Consider the following 18,039-nt stretch of genomic DNA (forward strand, 5'->3'; position numbering starts at 1 on the left):
TGCAGGGGGAGAGTCAGATCTGAGGGGAAAGATATCAGCCTTGCTCTCTGCTTTATCTCTGAATGGAGCCATTTCCGCTCCTGGAAATACAGCAAGAGGCAGCCCAGTGCTGCCTCAGTTTGAAGATAATAACTTTAATTTTAGCTCCGAATTACTTTTTTTCAAAGGCAATCTGACCTCTGACTTGTAAAGTTATTGAATTGCTACATCTGACATGATGAAGGATAGCTCAACAGGTGGGAGTCAAAGCAGTTTATATTCCGGCAAGAAATGCAGATATTAAGAGCATTACAAATCAAGAAATACAAATGGTACATCCTGTATTGAAAATGAAGCCAGACTTCTTCAGTCTTTAAAGAAAAAGTGCTTCTTAACTTCCTTTAAAAAATGTTCTTCGTTCAGCCTATTTCACGTGGCAGTTTGTTCTCTTTGCTTGATTAAATGTTAATCCGGCCCATCATAACAGCGTGCAGTTTCTTTCGTCAAGCTCTGGACTTCTGAATGCCATACATGAAGGAGAAAGTTGAATCAATCACGGGCACAGGGAAGTGGAAGCCGGGAACCAGTGCTAATACAATTAGCACATTTATCCGTCACGCATCAGAGGAGCTGGAGACCTCTGTGGCACAGGAGCTCCCACGCCAGCAGCATCCCGATGGCCCGGGCTGGTGCTGGCAGGGACCAGAGCCCTCACTGCTCGGCAGCCACAGGCTGCTGGCTATTGCCACGCTCACAGGGCTTGGAGCACACAGGTGTTTAAGGTCCCCTGTCCCTGCCCACTATCCAAGTGAAGAGGGGCGACTAACAACATCTGCAGCACCCCTGCCAAGGCAGATGTCCCTCCGCTGCCCACTCAAAGCCAGGGGCCACGGAGCTCTTTCTTCGCTTGTCTTCTTTTTCCTGAAACCGGCAGCGACATTCAGTGCTCACACCATTTAGAGTAGCCATCTGTTCCCTTGAATGAGGAAGCTATCCATTTTTTTCACCTGATTACCGATTGTTCCAGTCTAATGTTGATTGCTTTGTTTTATTAATTACTCATTTTGACATGCTGTAGCTGTCCCTTTTGTTCAGAAAACAGATGCTCTTGTTTTCCAGCATTATTACTGATGGTTATTGCTAATAAGATAAAGCTGCAGTTCCACTTTAGCTGGGGACTTAACACTGTGGCTCTGGTTATTGTAATGCTTCATCGTTGATACTTTAGTTAAGCTGGAGAAAATATTTCATTCTTAGTGCCACAGGGGCTCCCGTCATTTGAGGGAAAGGAACTGGTTTTATATCTTTCAGTGCATAAAGTGATGGGGTCGGTTGCTGTTGCTGAGACTAGAGACTGTGATTAAACAAAGAATAAACAATACTAATGCCATTCTGAAATCTCTTCGTTTATTAATCCCTGTTATTGTGGATATGAAAGGCTGCAGGTTCCCATAAGAAACCTCTAAAGTCAATCTCATTTCCTCACTGTGTTTGGAACTAAGCAAAATTTGCTCTTCAGTTTGTCAGACAAGGTTCACCATGTCTTAAAATTAAAACAGAGTGATCTGTTAGCAGTGAAGGGGATAGCATCACTGCACCAGACTTAACATGTTTCTACCGACAATATTTTAAAATATTATTTCAATATTATGTTAAGCCTTGAAAAGCTGTAGAGTGTAAAGTTCAGATGGAAACCACGTCAGTGCTTTCTGCTGGAATTAGATACTCTCTTAGTTCAATTTTGAGAAAGTACTTATGAAGTGAAGTCAATTCTTACGAAGCATGGTTTCTCATTCTGCAACAAATCCAATTGCTGATATTATGCTTTCATTGTGCTTATTCCCAGCTCCGGGCTCATGCAGTGGATATGAATGGAAACAAAGTGGAGAATCCTATTGACCTTTACATCTATGTGATTGATATGAATGACAACAGACCGGAGTTTATAAACCAAGTCTATAATGGATCTGTTGATGAAGGCTCTAAACCAGGTACGGTTGAAAAAAGTATTAAAGTTATCACAAGCTTTCAAACATTAATCTGACTTGGTGGCTTTGCCTGCTCTTGAAGTAGAGGGAACACAAAAGAGAGGTTTTCTGTTGTTTGCTCCTTTGTTGAAGACTGACGGAGATGAGAATGATTTAGCTGGTATCTCTTTCTCCTGATGCAGAGGAAGTGCAAACTTGGGTTAGAGGGAACCTGGATCCTGGTAGCCCCTTTCTAGATGTGGACTTTGCGAAAGCATCAGTTCTGTAGAGTAATGCTTGGTATTGCCTCTCCCATATGCTTGTTGCAGGTGCATAGTGCTGTTATTCCAACTACAAAGAACAGAAAGCAAACCCAGCCGTAACCGTTCACTGACCCTGTGCCCAAAATGCTGAATATCTGACTCCTTGGTATTTAATTTAGTCATTTATAAACTCCGTATCTGACACCCAGAGCCTTCAGTACAGTCTGCGTCCCAGGGTGTGAAGGAATTACTGTCTTATTTGGGCATGATGCAGACCTATTGAAGTGGGAATGTTCCCACTGAAATTGCTGGGTCGTCCTCCATTCCTATGGATTTTTCTTACAGAGGGTAAAATGTAGAAAAAAATCTGAGGCAGATTTTCAGAAAAATTATGAGTGAAACGTTAGTGAGGATGTAAGCTATACACAGAATGCGAGCGATGATTTTTACATGAATATGTTTATATCTTTGGAAAAATACAGTTGTAAGGGACTTTAATGTCTTCTTTTCAACTGTATTGTTGATTTGTTATTTAAGTGCAGCAGAGCTGTACAGTTACCAATATGGCAACCAGGGTGGTTTTAGCTTGTTGCTGAACATAACTGCTCTGAATGCATTCATTACTTAAGCTGAAATTATATTTTGAAAACTGTCACCGGTACTTCAGTACATCTCCTGAAATCCGCGTGAGATTTTTCCAAGATAAACTGATCCTCAGCAGAGGGATTAGATGCCACGTGACTTTGTTTTGTGGCAGCAAACATCTGTCATGGCTTCTCCACTGCCTGAGGTGTCATTGAAAAGTCTCCAGTGGCCACTATTTTTAACAAGGTGAATTGCAGCCGTGATTGATTGTCTTTCAGCATTGTGAGGAATAGGCTGTTGTGCTGACACGTACTGGGGACAGCGTGTGACATTATTTTTGAGGAAAGAATATATGTACAGCTTCCTTCCTGATATGCTTTGGGTGGTGACATGCCAGGCTTCAAAGTGCTGCTCCAAATCGTGTCTGCAGAGGTGATGTTCAGATGGCAGCGTCCAGGAGGACTTTTCCTTCTTTCACTTGAAGGCCACTTTGCAGCGTATCAAGGTTGGAAGATTAATACATTTCCATAGCAGATCAAATTTCTTACATCTTATTCTGGGACAAATCAATATTCAAAGTGTTCCCAGATGTTTTAACTAGCTCTGCTCATTTGTGTGAAAGAAGCAGTAAATTGCATCCTCTTGTTTGAAATCCAGATAAGCCTTTGAGCTATTAAATCAGAATAGGATACCTTTGCCTACAAAATGGTTGTGCCTCTGCTTCCAGCAGTGATTTTTGGTATTCTGTATCCTAGGCTGGTGTGTCTGCCTTTAAGGCAGGTAGGTAGAAAGCAATCTGGTTTTATTCAAAAGCAATTACATTTGTCTTTGATGTATTTGTTTTTTTCTCCCCTTTCCTGTTTAATCAGTATTCTTTTAAAGGTTTATATTAGTATTGAATTTCTGTTCCTTGCTTTTGTAGAACCACCTGGGAATTTGGGAATCTGAGGCTTTCATTCCATGTACTTGGCAATAAACATGATGTTATGTCTTTGAGAGAAATGATAGAGAGGTTATATACTTACTGTGAAAGTCTGCGCACTCCTCATTTACCTCAAAGTTACGTATCCCTGTTCTGCGTAGACGCAAATCTAGACAGTGTATTTAGCTAAGCATAGATCTTGCAGAGATTCAGAAGCTTCTTTATAGTTCAAGATGATTCAGAGTATTGTAATAACTAAGGAGTCTTTGCAAAAGGAAAAATAGGCAGCCAGAATTCAACATTATTTGTGGCAATGGTCAACAAATGAAAGACATTGTGTAATCTTAGAGGTGGCAGCAAAATGTGTTCAATATTGATTCAAAATTAAGTTACATATGCACCTATAAATATATATGCATACGTGTGCATATCCATGTAGAAAGTAGAGATTTGCTTCAAGCAAACTAAAAAATCTTATTATGTGATACAGGAGTTCAGCATTCATTTTCTACTATTCAGTGGCATTGAAGTATGCCTGAGGACTGAAAATGCTTCCCTGGACATCCTGTGCAATTGTTATTTCTCACATCTTCCATATGCCCCTTTATAATGGCTGTGACTGAAAGTGCAGTATTCCTCGATTAGCATAGTGTCTGCAAAGTTCTTCATGATTTTGTACACCTTTTTTGAGAAAAGTAACTGGAGTGTTAGTATCCCAGATAAACGCTGGCTCTGAGGGCAGCTAGTATGAGCAGCCAATGTCTGTTTGAAGTCAGTAGGAATTTTGCCCAGATTTTAAAAAAAGGAGAAGGGACATATGGAGCTCGAACTCTACCCATGGAAATTTCCCAGGGCAAGACCATCAAAAATATGCTGTTGAGCAGGGTGCAGTGACCTTGAGCTGTAAAGAAAGCCCCTGCAAGGCTGATTTGCAGGATCAATAGAGCCCATTGCATTCAAAGGGAATAAGAAAGGCTCTGCTGTGCTGTCAGTGCTCACCCCGAAGTACAGGGCAAAGCAAAGGCATCTGGTGCAGGGGCTCTGCAGGCAGGACGGTACCTCCAGAGGATGCTCAGCCGGGTCCCCTCACAGAAGCTGGGATGCAGCAAGCTGGAGGAGGGTGCCCTGCCTCCTCTGGTCCTGCAGGATAGCTGGTTATCATGCCTGGCCATTGCAGGGGTGGGAAGGTGGCCAAATAAGATGTGACCTACTACATTGAATAAGGCAAAAGGAGATAACCAGGAAAATGGGAATGCAGGCAGGATTGTGTACTCCAGCCTCCGGTGTGCTGTGGTACTGCTGGGCACGTTACCTCCCATGGCAGCTTTGCTTCAGGCATACAAATAGCCTTCAAAGGGGACTGTCCAAGAGCTGGAAGAGTTGGCAGCAGTGTGAAGAGACGTACTGGAGATGGTCACTGGGGTTTAAGTGACCCAGCTTCCCAGACTGCAGGGCACTCAGACACCTGAGCTTCCAGGAGCACACTCTCTGCGGTGTGCAAGTCACCTTGAAGCAACCCTTGACAGGAATAGAAGAGAAATCATCGAGTACTATTAATTATAATAGGTTGTTGGTGCTGGTTAAGATTATAATAATTGAAATAGTGTTTTGCACCACAGCATAGTGTTCTTGAAATCAGGAATACATGAAGTTTTCCATAGCGTGAACACATGTACATCCACGTGTACGTGGCCCGTGTACATCCTTAAATGTGTGCTGGCTCTTACACCGAATTGCATTTCTTTTTCATTTTCTGACATTCTCTGGAAAGCATTTTAATGCATTTCTAGTTTATCTAGCCTAAGGTCACGCAGCTGGACAATTTAAATGTGTACATGCAGGCTCTTCCAAAAATGCAGAACAGGAATAGCGATGCAGGATTCTCTTTTCCTGAAGGACCATATTTCTTCCTTTGTCTCTTTCCCCCACAAGTTGTTTTGATTTAACAAGCCACTGTTTGAAAGTGTATCTTAAAAGGCCTTGTTTTACTCATATTGAATAATGTTCTGCCTCTTTGAACTTTGCCTCTATATGAAGAACACAGACAAGTTTTAAAAATGCAGCTGCAAGCTAGAGCTGAAATTCCCCTGGTCCCTCTGGCAGCCTTAATCAGCAAAGTTCTCCTGGAGCTGCCCAAGTTGCCTTTCAAGCGCTGATAAAGCAGGACGGGTTGCACAGCTCTGTGGCTCAGGATTCTGTTGCCCTTTCAAAGCCTGTGGCTCTGCACAGGTTTGGGGTGTTTTTTTCCCCCTCTGTACAACCCCAATTACTGCCTGCCAGGAGCCCCACCACTGCGCTGGCACAGCTGGGCTTGCGGCATCCCAGGGGAGGGGAGTGCTGCTTCAAATGAAATTCTACAGTTTCAAAAAATTAAAATAAAAATCACGCTGTATAAGATAAAATGAAAATGCTTAACTGTAAAAGGAAAAAAGGAATTTAATCACAAAACAAAACGTGATGGAGAAAAATTACTTGGTCGCTGCAGAAGCTCGGTTTTGATCTAACCGATGCAAAAAGTACCTTGCAGTGGGACGGAGATGTCTTACTTAACTGAAGCGTTCAGTTCTGAAAAGGTCAATGTGAAATGCTCTGCGGTGACTCAAGTGCTTTGCTCAGGGTTGTATCTATTTTGTTTTAACAGAAAGATTGTCAAAAATTAACACATCTCTCCAAAACAATTTGTTCCTGTCAGACTGGCCTTTTCCGTTCTCATTCATCCTTTCCAGTTCACTAACTCTCTGGATGCATCTTGGTCCCTTTCAAGTCAATAAAGCAAAAGTCCAAGTGGCTTCTTTTAAACTCGGGTTTCAGCTAGCTCACTCTTTCTTGCGGTGTTGTTAATTCCAGGATGGTTTATCCTGGCCACCCTCCCTACAAGTGGTGTGAAAGATTGCTAAGTACAGACAGCCCTCCAAAATAAAGGAAAATCAGTATTTCTTACATGAAAAATGCTGTAATTCAAAATTTCCCCGTCTGCTGCTGATTTCATGAAACTCTGATAGAATAATTGTTGATAGCATGCCACGTGAAAAATGAAATATCTGGGAGCCAAATCTATATGTGGCAAATTGAGTTAAAGAAATCTCATAAAAATAAGCAGTATATTAAAAAAAAAAAACAAGGATTTAAAAAGCCAATTATTCTATTAGTGTCCCAGTTTGTTTATTTTATATCTATGCTAGCAGAGATTCCCTTAGCGATTAACACCATGGACTAACGCACAGATGGGGCCAGAAACTTGAAAGTCATTTGAATATTAAGAATTTAAATCTTTAGCCTCAGTGATTTGAGCAGAAAGCCAATTATGAGGCTGAATTAGTTTTCAAATTAAACTGCAATTTAAGGCATGTGAAATTAATCTTTTAAGGCCTATAGTTGCATGTGTATATATATATATGTATTCATGTGAACAATCTGGATTCTGCGTTTCAAGCTCCTTCCTCTTTTCCATCCTGGTAGTACAATTAGTGACGAGGTGTTTGGTGTCCTGCAGGTTGTTCTTACAGTGGAAAAACAGGGCGGGTGTTACTGGCTGGAACAGGAGAAAAGGAAAGTGGCAGTGCCCGAAATCTGGAATCACCAAAGAGAAGCAGCTTCATTTTTGAAAATGAATGGGGCGCTGAGTGCAAACCCCTTTCTCCCGTTATGAATCATTGCAAAAACATAGTTCTGCTGCTCATAATTAAAATGTTTAATATTCTTTTACCAGCATGGAGGTAAATTTGGTACTCTTCATTAAGGAAAACTCTGGCTGACCAGAGCACCCACAGAGGTTTGTAGACCTCAGCTAGCTCAGGCTGCTCGCGATGGGCATCGCACAGGGGAGTCTGGGGCCTGTGTCAGGTGCTTTTTCCTGCTGATAGCAGTGAAAGCCAGAAATAATGCAAATTCGATGTGTTTCAGAGAGACCATGTAAAGATAAAATCTTCACATGCCAGAATAAGCTTCAACAATTTTTTCCAGTCTTCCCAGGGCTCTTCACAGCTCGGGTGCATTACTTCTGGGCCCATGAGAAGCCTGAACATACGCCCCAATGCAGCGCTATCTTGTTCTTCTTGGTAGATGCTAGTCTGGTCCTTGCACTTCATGTGCTGTTAAAAATGCCTTTGTCCAGCCCGACTCTATTCTCTCACACATTACACACAGACTTGGGATACACAATATTCTTTTTAAGTTCTTTTGCTCAGACAAGCACAATTTTAAGAAATTGTTTTTCTGCACACATATCGTAGTGCTTTCCATTTTATTTCGAGGTGAGTGGTTATGAAATCCGTGCTCTTCTTAATTTCCTTTTCAGAAGCATCTAGTCCCAATAGCAAGGAAGTGAATTATAGGACTGTAAGTGAGAAAAAAAAATGCAAATCCCCTGACTGGTGTTTTTTTCCTCCAGAAAAAAAAAATGGCCAGGTTGATATAAAGAAAAACAATGTGGAAATCATGTTCTGAGACCATTCTTGAAGTGAGTTATGACTCTGCAGTAGTCCACTCTCCACTACATTTTAACCAGCAGTTACAAACAATCTAGTAATATATATATACTATATATATTTATATTTACATTTATTATTACGTTATATTACATGTATTGCTACAAAACAACTGTTCTAAAGATGCACTTAATACAAGAGAAAAGGAACAAAAAATTGTAGATGATAAGGGATTACATGGGTGATGCTATTTAGCCCACCTGTAATAATACCAAAATGTAGTTCCAGTGTTTTAGGTGTTCAGGTGTCTGCATGTGTAGGTGTACACAGACATGTACACGACTGCCTTTTTTGCCTTTCGCACGATGAACACAAGTCTAGCCTCCACCAGCCAGCAAACATTTACTGCAGCTGTGGTCCGATGGGTGAATCCACAAAATCAGTGAACTTTTGTTCTTTTGTTCCTCATCTCCTATTGCTACCACATTTTAAAAGACAATGCATGTAGTGTTCTGGATGGGTTTGGAAGGAGACGGAGCTGATCTCGCTGTTTTCCCAGAGACCTCCTGCGATGCCGCCAGCGTCTCACCGTGACGCAGGGAGGGGAGGCAGCAGCGCTCCAGCAGCGCGTCCTCTGCCTCCTGCTCTCACGCTGAGCCAAGCAGAGCGCTGCTTACTGTAAATCCCAAATACTTGATTGCACTAGCAGTCTACAGATGTCCATCAAGATTTCCTGCTGTGCACTGGAAACGCTGAGAAACTGTTGCGAATCTGCATGGTTCTTACTCTCAGTCAAGATTCAAGGGTTGGATTCTAGCCTTGTGTTAAGCCCCAGGTTTTGCTCAGCCTGGTCACATATGCCTGGTTTCACTGGTCGCATATGCCTTCAGCTACGCACAAAACCCAGCCGTACTTCTAAGCACAGTTTGGTGGTGGTGTTCAGGATGTCTCATCCTAAGTCATGGTTTCTCCATTTTTTGAATTCACCTATGGGAATGGAGAGGTCTCATCTGCAGGAACTCAGCCGAGCCGAGGCTCATCGATTTATGCAATCAGAACTGTTTGCTCGGAGGCTCAGTGTGCTTTTGCCCATCTTGAAGTTTTGCTTCTGTTATTTCTCTGTGGTGCTGGAGGTCTCTGCAGGCCGTAGACTGCTGTACAGGTGTTATTTTCAAATCTGGCCCTGCTCACATGTGCATAGTATTTGGTGCATCGCTTCATTTCCTCTCCTGAGATACTTGTTTTATTTTTAATGATAAGAAGGCATTATTTCAGTTCCGGGTGACAGCAGCTGCTTCATCTTGCTCAGTCATCTCTCCAGACCCACTTGCTCTCTTTATTCTCATTAGGCTGACTCTTGCATTGTTTGAGGCTGAGGATCTGATGTCTCCACTAATTAGGAAGTGGCATCCTTTATGAATTAGGTTAGCTGCTTGAAAGGTCAAAATTTGCCAGTGATTACAAAAATAATGGGGAAAGAGAATGACAGCAGCTATCAGTTATGACTGAAGGAATATCATTTAGAAGGAAAGTGCTGTTTCTATTTAGTTTTCTATCCAGAGCGTGTGGGATGCAGTTTAATTTAAGTATATTTGCAATTTATTACATCTGCAGTAGAGTTTCAGGCACTTGTCATCTTGATGTCTTGCACACGTTCCTATTTGCTTATACGACTCCACTGAACACCTTTGGTGAGTCTGTTCCTTGTTTTTCCCTTGAAATCTTTAACAGTGAATATGTGAAAGTGCTTCAAATCACCCACTGAATAGATTTTTTTTTTCACTTGAGGATGCAGGTTTATTTGCTGAGCCATTTTAGTCTTTGATGCTACAGCAGTTCTCCAAATAGTGCTCTAACATCCATACCTACTGCAAGGTAAATTCTGCCATGAGCAGCTCTGTGCTGTACCACTTAGACTGCTACTGCTACCTGAGTTAGAGCAAGTAAAAGTATCTTCGGGACCACTCTGCACATCACAACCTGCATGCCTGGAGCCAGTTAAAAAGACAAATACCACAAGCACACTTCTACGTGCTCATTAGAAAGAAAATAGCATTGTTTGTAGAAAAATTGTATTTAAGTAATTATGGGTATAGTTGTACTTTGAGGACTTGTTCAGGATCCCATTGTACTTATCGTAATCTGATTTTGACACTTTGCTTTTATAGTGTGCTGTCTTTCTGTTTCTGAAACCCTGCTGCAATGCATGAAATCACTTAATGGGCAAAGTGTTCCTGTTGTGAGTAGGGCCATGAGATCTTGTCCTCTGTGGGGAAGAAAGCCAATATCAGGAAACTCTTCTGCACTGAAAATTTTATTTTTAGGAAGTGTTGTAAATTTTACACTACTTTTCAGTATTTAATCTTCCCCTCAACAATTATTGTCTTCTCTGTATCCAGCATCGGATACAGAGTATTCACTAAGTGAGCTTCTCGACTTGGAAAAAAAAATTAGGAGGAAGGGGAGGTTTCCATTAGTACAAAGCCATTATTAACTTGGGTTAATGAAGATCTAATGTAATATGGCCATCACCACATGTCTGCACATAATGATTCAATCCTTTTCTATGGGGGAATGATTAAATTAAGTATCTTGTAGGTCAGAATTAGACTGAGAAGGTTAACCAACCTTTAATGATTCTGCAACCATTTACCAGCCATTAAAAAATATAAATTGTAAGATAAAGCTCAATAGAGAATCAGCGTTATCAGTAAAAAAAAAAAAAAAAAAAAGTTTTAGCTTTTCTGTTTATATCACAGGATTAGACAGCGAGGATTGTGTATTTTTATAGTAATATGTGGTATAAAGGGCAAAGTGAAAGGCTTTTTGTACTTTTTTATTTGTATTCCTGATAAGTGCCCATTAGCTCTTTCTTTTTACATGCATTAAATCTAGCTAATGGATATCAAACCAGCTTAGAAAAATGGTAATTATAAAGCAGTTGTAACAAAGACTTTGGGAGCACAACTGTGCTGAGATATTGTTTGTATGCCTTAAAACCATGACAGCCCAGTCTTTACAGAGAAATGCAGTTGCATAGATGGGAGAGTGGAGATTGCAGACAATGTGATGGGAATCAGCAGTCTGGCATGCTTTGGGAGCATCTGAGCTAGAAAGAATCACCCTGATTCTCACATTCCAGAGCAATTTTCAGGAGACATTTGTTTATGACTGTATGTTTATCTGTTCGTATATATACAGGGAAGCTATCTTGCTTGTTTTGCTCCTTTTTTACTTTACAAACATACACAGATCGAATGAGATATAGTGAACATCAAATCTTTTTGCAGTCTTTTACAAACAGATGCAATTAATTTTAAAATCAATAAAACTGAATATACAGGTAAAAAATGATCTCCCTTTGCTTCTGTCTCCCCAGTTTCTGTAAGGTGTTATTTTACCCATCCTGCAGAATGCTTGATTAATCTAATGGGAATATTTTCCATTAGGGGTGCTTTCAAGCATCTCTCTTTTTTTCATGTCTATTGTCAGGTTGAAACAAAAATATCTCATTTGACAAAATAGTATCTCGGAGATGGCAGTCTCTGGGAAATAAAAGGGAATGCATTGTGAAGTTCAGTTTCTTGGGGTCTTGCCTTTTACTGATAGACTTCTTTCACCGTGCCATACATTAATTTTAACTCAGGTGATATATGAACTTGGCACATTAGTTAATGAAAAGCTAATGCACAGTAATCTTGTCATCACTAGCTGTGCATGATAATTCAATCTGCTTCTTAGAAGAGCTGTTCAACACGCAACAAATGTGATTTAATATTGACATGATGTACTAGGTTAGGTATTTCATTTAACATACCATGTGCCTGATTTGATGAGAAATGTTTTTCTTTCAACAGGTTATCTACCTGAGTTAGCAGGCCAGGTGTGTAGGTTAATACAGTTATATCAAACAGCATCTGGACTGGGTGTTCATTATTTGATACACAGCACAGACTTGGGCAAAATTCAGAGTTTTGGCACTTTATGCATTCATTTTATGTTGTCAGCATGCTTGTAAGCAAGTCCTTCAGAGCAGAAAATAAAGCTAATGCTTCTTTCACGCACCAAAAGCATGAAGACCCTCTTGTTGTGTTTGTACACCTCTCTTTTATCTCCATCACCGGTGGCCAGGTCTGACCCAAAACTAGGACACTTTTAGGATTTTTTCACTTGAATCCTAACAATACCAGTCTCAGCCCTCAAGTGTGTAAGAAATGTACAGTCTGCCAGTGTATGTTTGCCTAATTTGTGTAGTAACAGGGGCTAGATATGAGGATGTATTTCCTTTATTTTAATATAAAGTATATGAAGATATACCCCCATGCATATAACATAGAAACATGACATTATTAAACTTTATAGTAGGTAAATCATCACCAACCACCTTCCTATAGTGGGAGACTTTCTATAGCACCCAGAAGATGTTAGGCTCTGTAGCAGCATATATCCACAGCACTCTACTGCAGTTGTTGTGCACAGATATATGTTTATGTCATTCACCGCAGCACACCGGTATCTCGAGGATATGTCTTGCTTAAAGACAGAGTAAATGTACAGAAAACTGAGCGGAACATTGACGGTGAGTGCAGGTTAGAGCAACGGATCCCCTGGGAGCAGTCCTTGGGAATGGCTCTCAGCAGGGGAACAGGAGATGCCATCAGGCTGCTGCCCTTGGGTCAGCATTGCCAAGTGGGAAATATGGGAACGGACATATCAGCTCTTCCCAGCCACCATCCAGACTGCAAAAACGAAGAAATAATTTGCAACTGGTTTCCAGCAGACTGTGGTCAGACAAACAGCCCCAGGGAGCAGCAGAGAGCCGGGGAAGGAAGCGGCTGCTGGATTTCCACCGTGCGCTGCAGAGTGCTGCAGCCACACAGGGCCCTTTGCAGAGGATGCTTTATTAAGTTACAAGTTGGTAATTAATGCCAAGTTCCTCTCTTTATTTTCTCTGCGGTTGGGTTTCATAAGGGAAATTAAAAATATGAGATGGATAGGGAGCAGATTGCCCCTTGAAATACAGCTCCCTGGTGTCAGTTCATGACGTTAGAGACATTTGTCCAGTCCCATCTCCCTTATGGAGACGTAGGTCAAATAGTTGTTTCTTTTAGAGCAGATGTGCTCAGTCCAGTGGTCAAAATACAACATGGCAGAAAACAAGCAAGAAGGTGAGGGTGAGAGTGAAGGACACCTGCTGTATACGTGTCCCCCATCCACGACAGAGCTCCTGTCAGGTCACCCCCATGCCCACCACAGCTGCAACCTCTTGCCAGGTTGGGAACCCCCCATCTCCTATGGTGCAGTCTGAGAGACCCTGAATGAGGAGGGACCAGGACTGCAGGAGCCCCAGTAACTTTTCTTTCTGAGCTTTTTCTTGCACTTAAAATGAATCACAAAATACCACCTGTTATTTGGAGTATGTCCTAAGATTGCACATGTTCTAAAATAGATTCTGTTTTCCTCTTCCACTTCTGTTTTCATTAGCCCCAGGTTTTGACATTCTGTTCAGAGATATTTTCAGTATAGAATGCATTAAGATAACATAGATTTCAAATCAAACGTCTCCTCATTCAGCATATTTCCTATTTAAATTTCTCCTGTACGTTTCCCCTGTACCTATCTAAGGAATGGCTTCTTTATTTGTATCAGTTGTCTCATGATAACTGGTTTTGCAAAAGAGAAAAAAAAATGCTTGAAGAGAAAGGATAAAATCCATTGCCTGTGCAACCTTGTTTCAATTCTGTGCTCCTTCTTCCTCCTGAAGTTTATTGATTGGAAAAACGTTAAAGTTGTTGAATAGTTAGTTTTCATTTCACAAATGTGGATCAGGATTAGCACAGAATGATAGGAATGTATTCATCATTAGAATTTGCCTTACACATTCATTTATTTTTTAATCTATAATTCTTATTGAACTAAGAAAACTCACAGGGGTATGTATCACCACAGAGAACAAAAAGAGCCTGAGAGAGCCAGATGGAAGGAGTTCAGGAAAGCATTTTCCACATTGCAAAACTACAAACTTAGGAAGCCACTAATACTGAAAAATGTTTTTTTTCCCAAAGTTGGGGAAGATACTGGGGGCATTGCCTGCATGCTGAGTGTCTTCGGGACACTTGAGTAGGCTGCAATTTTGGGCATGCTGCAGCTGTTGATAGAGCTGCCCATTTAGAGCAAGGGGTAGTTCTTTAATTCTCCTGCAAACAAATACAAGCCCTCTGGTTCTCTGTGCCTTCTCTGAACTGGAAGCTGGTTAACTTTGTGATCAAGCTGGGAATCTGGGCGTATTAGGTCAGACATGATGCAATACTGATGTAGCCACATGGCCTCAAGTTTGCCAGCGGCTCGCATCTAACCAAGTGGGCAGAACAAGCTCAGCTCTTTTTTTGCAAAACAACACATGGCTGTGTCTTGAGCCCGGGTTCTTGCTGGGACCACTTTGCATCTCCTCTAGCTTGACACGCTCATAAGTGGGTTCATTGTGTTCAGAGTTCCCAAATGAGCCGTGTACAAGCGGTACTTTCCATTGATGCTGTTGGGTTCTGATGGTTGTTAAGCAAGGTTATGTCTGGTTTCACTGTCTCTTTGCCTCCTACTCCTCCTTTTCAGGTCTCATATCATTAGATTCATACACTGTTGCAGATTGCTTTTTGCAGGCAATATGTGTCTGCCCTTTCAGTCTTTCTCTCCTACCGGTATAACAAGTGTAAAGCTGGGCCCTATGAGCTCAGGGGGGTCACAGGACCATGCATCTGCAGGAGTCCATCCAATCAAGTAACATCTTTTACCCTCATAATGATAATTTCCCACTTTAGCAGAACACCCTGCTGCCAAACTCCAGTGATAATGAGCCTGTCAGTGCATCAGTGCGCTCCCAACAGTATCTAGAAAGTAGGGATTTCTTTTTTTTTGCAAGGCAAATGAAGACACTGATGATTAGCAAGAAACAAACCAATGATTCAATACATCACTGGCCACACATACCAAATCATTGATTTTCTGTCCTGCTGGGCAGCAGCTGTTCCATTTGCTCTGAAGAAATGTTGTTTTTTCTCTGGAAGGAGCTGGAAAGGTGGACGTTTCTCCAAAAACAAGAGGCAGCAGAAGGTTCCTTGCTGCACTGGGCATCTTGTTGGGTCCTGAGCGTGTTGGTGGCATCCTTCTGAAGCTGTTGAGAACTCTGACAGGCTTTCCTCTATTAAACTCTGAAAATACTTTTGAATATATGTGAATGAAGTGATTGGCAAATGGAAAAAAAAAATGTCCTGGTAGAATTTATATGAAATTACAGGACAAAAATGCTGCCCTTAGACTTACAATCACTGGAAGAATTAGTAGTTAATCATAGATATCCTCATATAACTTCTCTTCATATATCAGTGACATGTAATCAGTATCCTTACAGATCATCTAGTCTCAACAGTGTTGCTATTTTCATAGTCTTCGCAATGTCTAGATTGAAATGGGACATCTACTCTGTGCATTTCTGAGTAAAATGCACAACCCTGAGTCAATGAGACTTCAATCTGCTGTGCAATGCGATAGTCCTGATATTTTGTCTTCTCTTGTTCCAAGGTACCTATGTGATGACAGTGACTGCGAATGATGCTGATGACAGTACTACAGCGAACGGGATGGTGAGATACCGAATTGTGACTCAGACCCCACAGAGTCCGTCACAAAACATGTTTACCATTAACAGCGAGACGGGAGACATCGTCACCGTGGCTGCTGGCCTTGACAGAGAGGTGAGTTTGAAAACCGTCATACCGGTTATCCAATTGTTGAGGGTTACTGACCTGCAAAGTCCAAATCCTCTCTCTAATCCAAACTTTCCAAAAGTTTGTGTTGCAGTGTGGAGATCATGGTCTTTGCTCCTGCAGTGGCTGCGGGGCATTGTGGCTTTGGTGTGATACTGTTGTCTTAATTCATAGTGGTCAGTGAAACCCTGGGAGAGTCTTCAGACTCGAGATGCTGGTATTTTCCTTGTATGAGTGTGCACAACTCAAAGACAGAAAATACTTCAGAAGGAAAAGGGGATGAATAAGTTGACAGCTCTCCCCCTTCTGTGATGGGACAGAAAAAGGGGTGTATGACTATAGGCCATTCTAGACCTCTCTGTACGTTATCTTTGGAAGCAGTTACACAGCCTATATTCCACAAATGTAGTGTTTCATGATGGCATTCTTGTATTGTTTCCAGACTAGATAAATGTTGTATGTTATCAACTCTGTGATTTTGGTTTTGTGTGCAGTCCTGTTTCTAATAGCCCTTCTTCCTGGTATTTTACAAGTTACACTTTTCCAAATACAGAAAAAATACCATTACAAAGGACCAAAACGTGGTCTGGTAGTGTAAGCTACGTAGTGTGATTCATAGAGCTCTGCCTTCTCTGGTTGTGAGTATAACTTAAGGAGAAAGCATTTACATCTCACACGTTAAACAAAACTCGAGGGAGGGTTGGAGTGGAAGGAGGAGACAGCAGTCTATGGGTGTGAAGTGAGAGGGGAAACTTAAATTCTGCTTTTTTTTTTCCCCATTGGACTGTGTGGTTCGTGGAATGTCACCTGTCCACTGTGGTTAGGAGATCTTAACTGGATCAGATTTTAAGTGATACAGAAAGGTCATTTGTTCGTTGAACGGATAGCCACCAATAGTATTGCTATGCAACATACACAAAAGTAAGGACTTACTTTTAGCCATAAGCTGAGATATTTGAGTTGAGGCAGTCCCCAGAGACAAGAAGTCTTGCAAAATCCATTTCTGAGAGCATCAAGTATGCATTTCTAAGAGAAAACACCAGAAATTGGTTTTGTTCTTCTGTTCTCTCCTTTCCTCCCCTGTGACCGATGGGGACACCAGCCCTGAAGGAATGAAGTCTGTGTCCCCCAGCACATAAGAAATTTTTTCCCTTACAGTTCAGCCCCAGTGGCACCATCAGCCCAGCTGCAACGCTCTGACAAGCAATAGCCGATGTGCGTCGCTGTGCACATCATTAATATCATGAAAATATGCGTTCATCAACATTCATCACACAATCTTCACAAACTTCACTTACATCAACATAAAAAATTCAGTGGCTTGTGCCCATTTCTTCACATATTTGGGGCTGCTTTTCTGCTCCAGGGCTGCATGGAGGCTGCAAGAGAGATTGCTGGCTGCCCTCAGGAGACGGCGGCAGAGGACTTTGGGGAGGGAGCTGAATTCTGGCAGGAAAATGCTGGCTTTAAGGAAATGACAGAACTTTTATTGCCCCCCTGACATCAGTGGGGGCCAGCACTGCAATGTAGGGCTTTACAAACAGAGAAAGGTCATAGGTTTATATTAATTTCAGAGACATGGATTGCTGTAGCGAGTTGGGCGAGAGGTTTTAATCTCAGCAAATCAGCTGAAAAAAAAAGAGGCAGGCGATAAATAGGGGAAAAGGGTAAAGCAGAACGGTGATATTTTTTCAGATTTATCTCATTGCGCCTGAAGTATATTAAAAACTTCAGGGGAACCATATGCTTCGTGTTAGGCCCGCTGTTGCACCAGGTCTGGGAAGTGACGGTAAATTGGCACTCTGTGTGTGGAAACGCAGTGCTGAGCATCCCACAGGATGGGCGAGGGACACTCGGAACAAGGCAGAACAAGCAGCCCTGGGCACAGACCTGGGGCTGCCCTGCAGCTATGGGACATGCTCCTTCCCAGTGCTCTCCGCTGCCTTTCAGGATTACACCTGGAATTGGCAAAAAGTTTCTGTTTTATTAACATAAAATTATATTAGGGCTAAATTGAAAAATGTGTTTAAGCACTACCATGGCTCTATCACAGATTGTTTTTTTGTTTTTGTTTGTTTTTCCTCAAATCTTGAGAAAGCTATTAGAGGAGTAAATTTGGTTTTGCTGCTGACATTT

General features: G+C 41.6%; 1 protein-coding gene across 6 annotated transcripts in view; it reads left to right on the forward strand.

The window, feature by feature from the left end:
* Window positions 1-18,039, forward strand: part of CDH4 (cadherin 4) — a 657,011-nt gene that overhangs the window by 565,315 nt on the left and 73,657 nt on the right. For all 6 annotated transcript variants that reach the window (XM_040575638.1, XM_040575636.1, XM_040575637.1 and 3 more), the window contains 2 exons: window positions 1,826-1,970; window positions 15,719-15,891. In XM_040575638.1, coding sequence (XP_040431572.1) covers window positions 1,826-1,970; window positions 15,719-15,891 — 318 coding nt within the window. The remainder of the gene's footprint in view (window positions 1-1,825; window positions 1,971-15,718; window positions 15,892-18,039) is intronic.

This window comes from Cygnus olor, chromosome 16, assembly GCF_009769625.2.
Source record: "Cygnus olor isolate bCygOlo1 chromosome 16, bCygOlo1.pri.v2, whole genome shotgun sequence".
Classification (NCBI taxonomy): Eukaryota; Metazoa; Chordata; class Aves; order Anseriformes; family Anatidae; genus Cygnus; species Cygnus olor.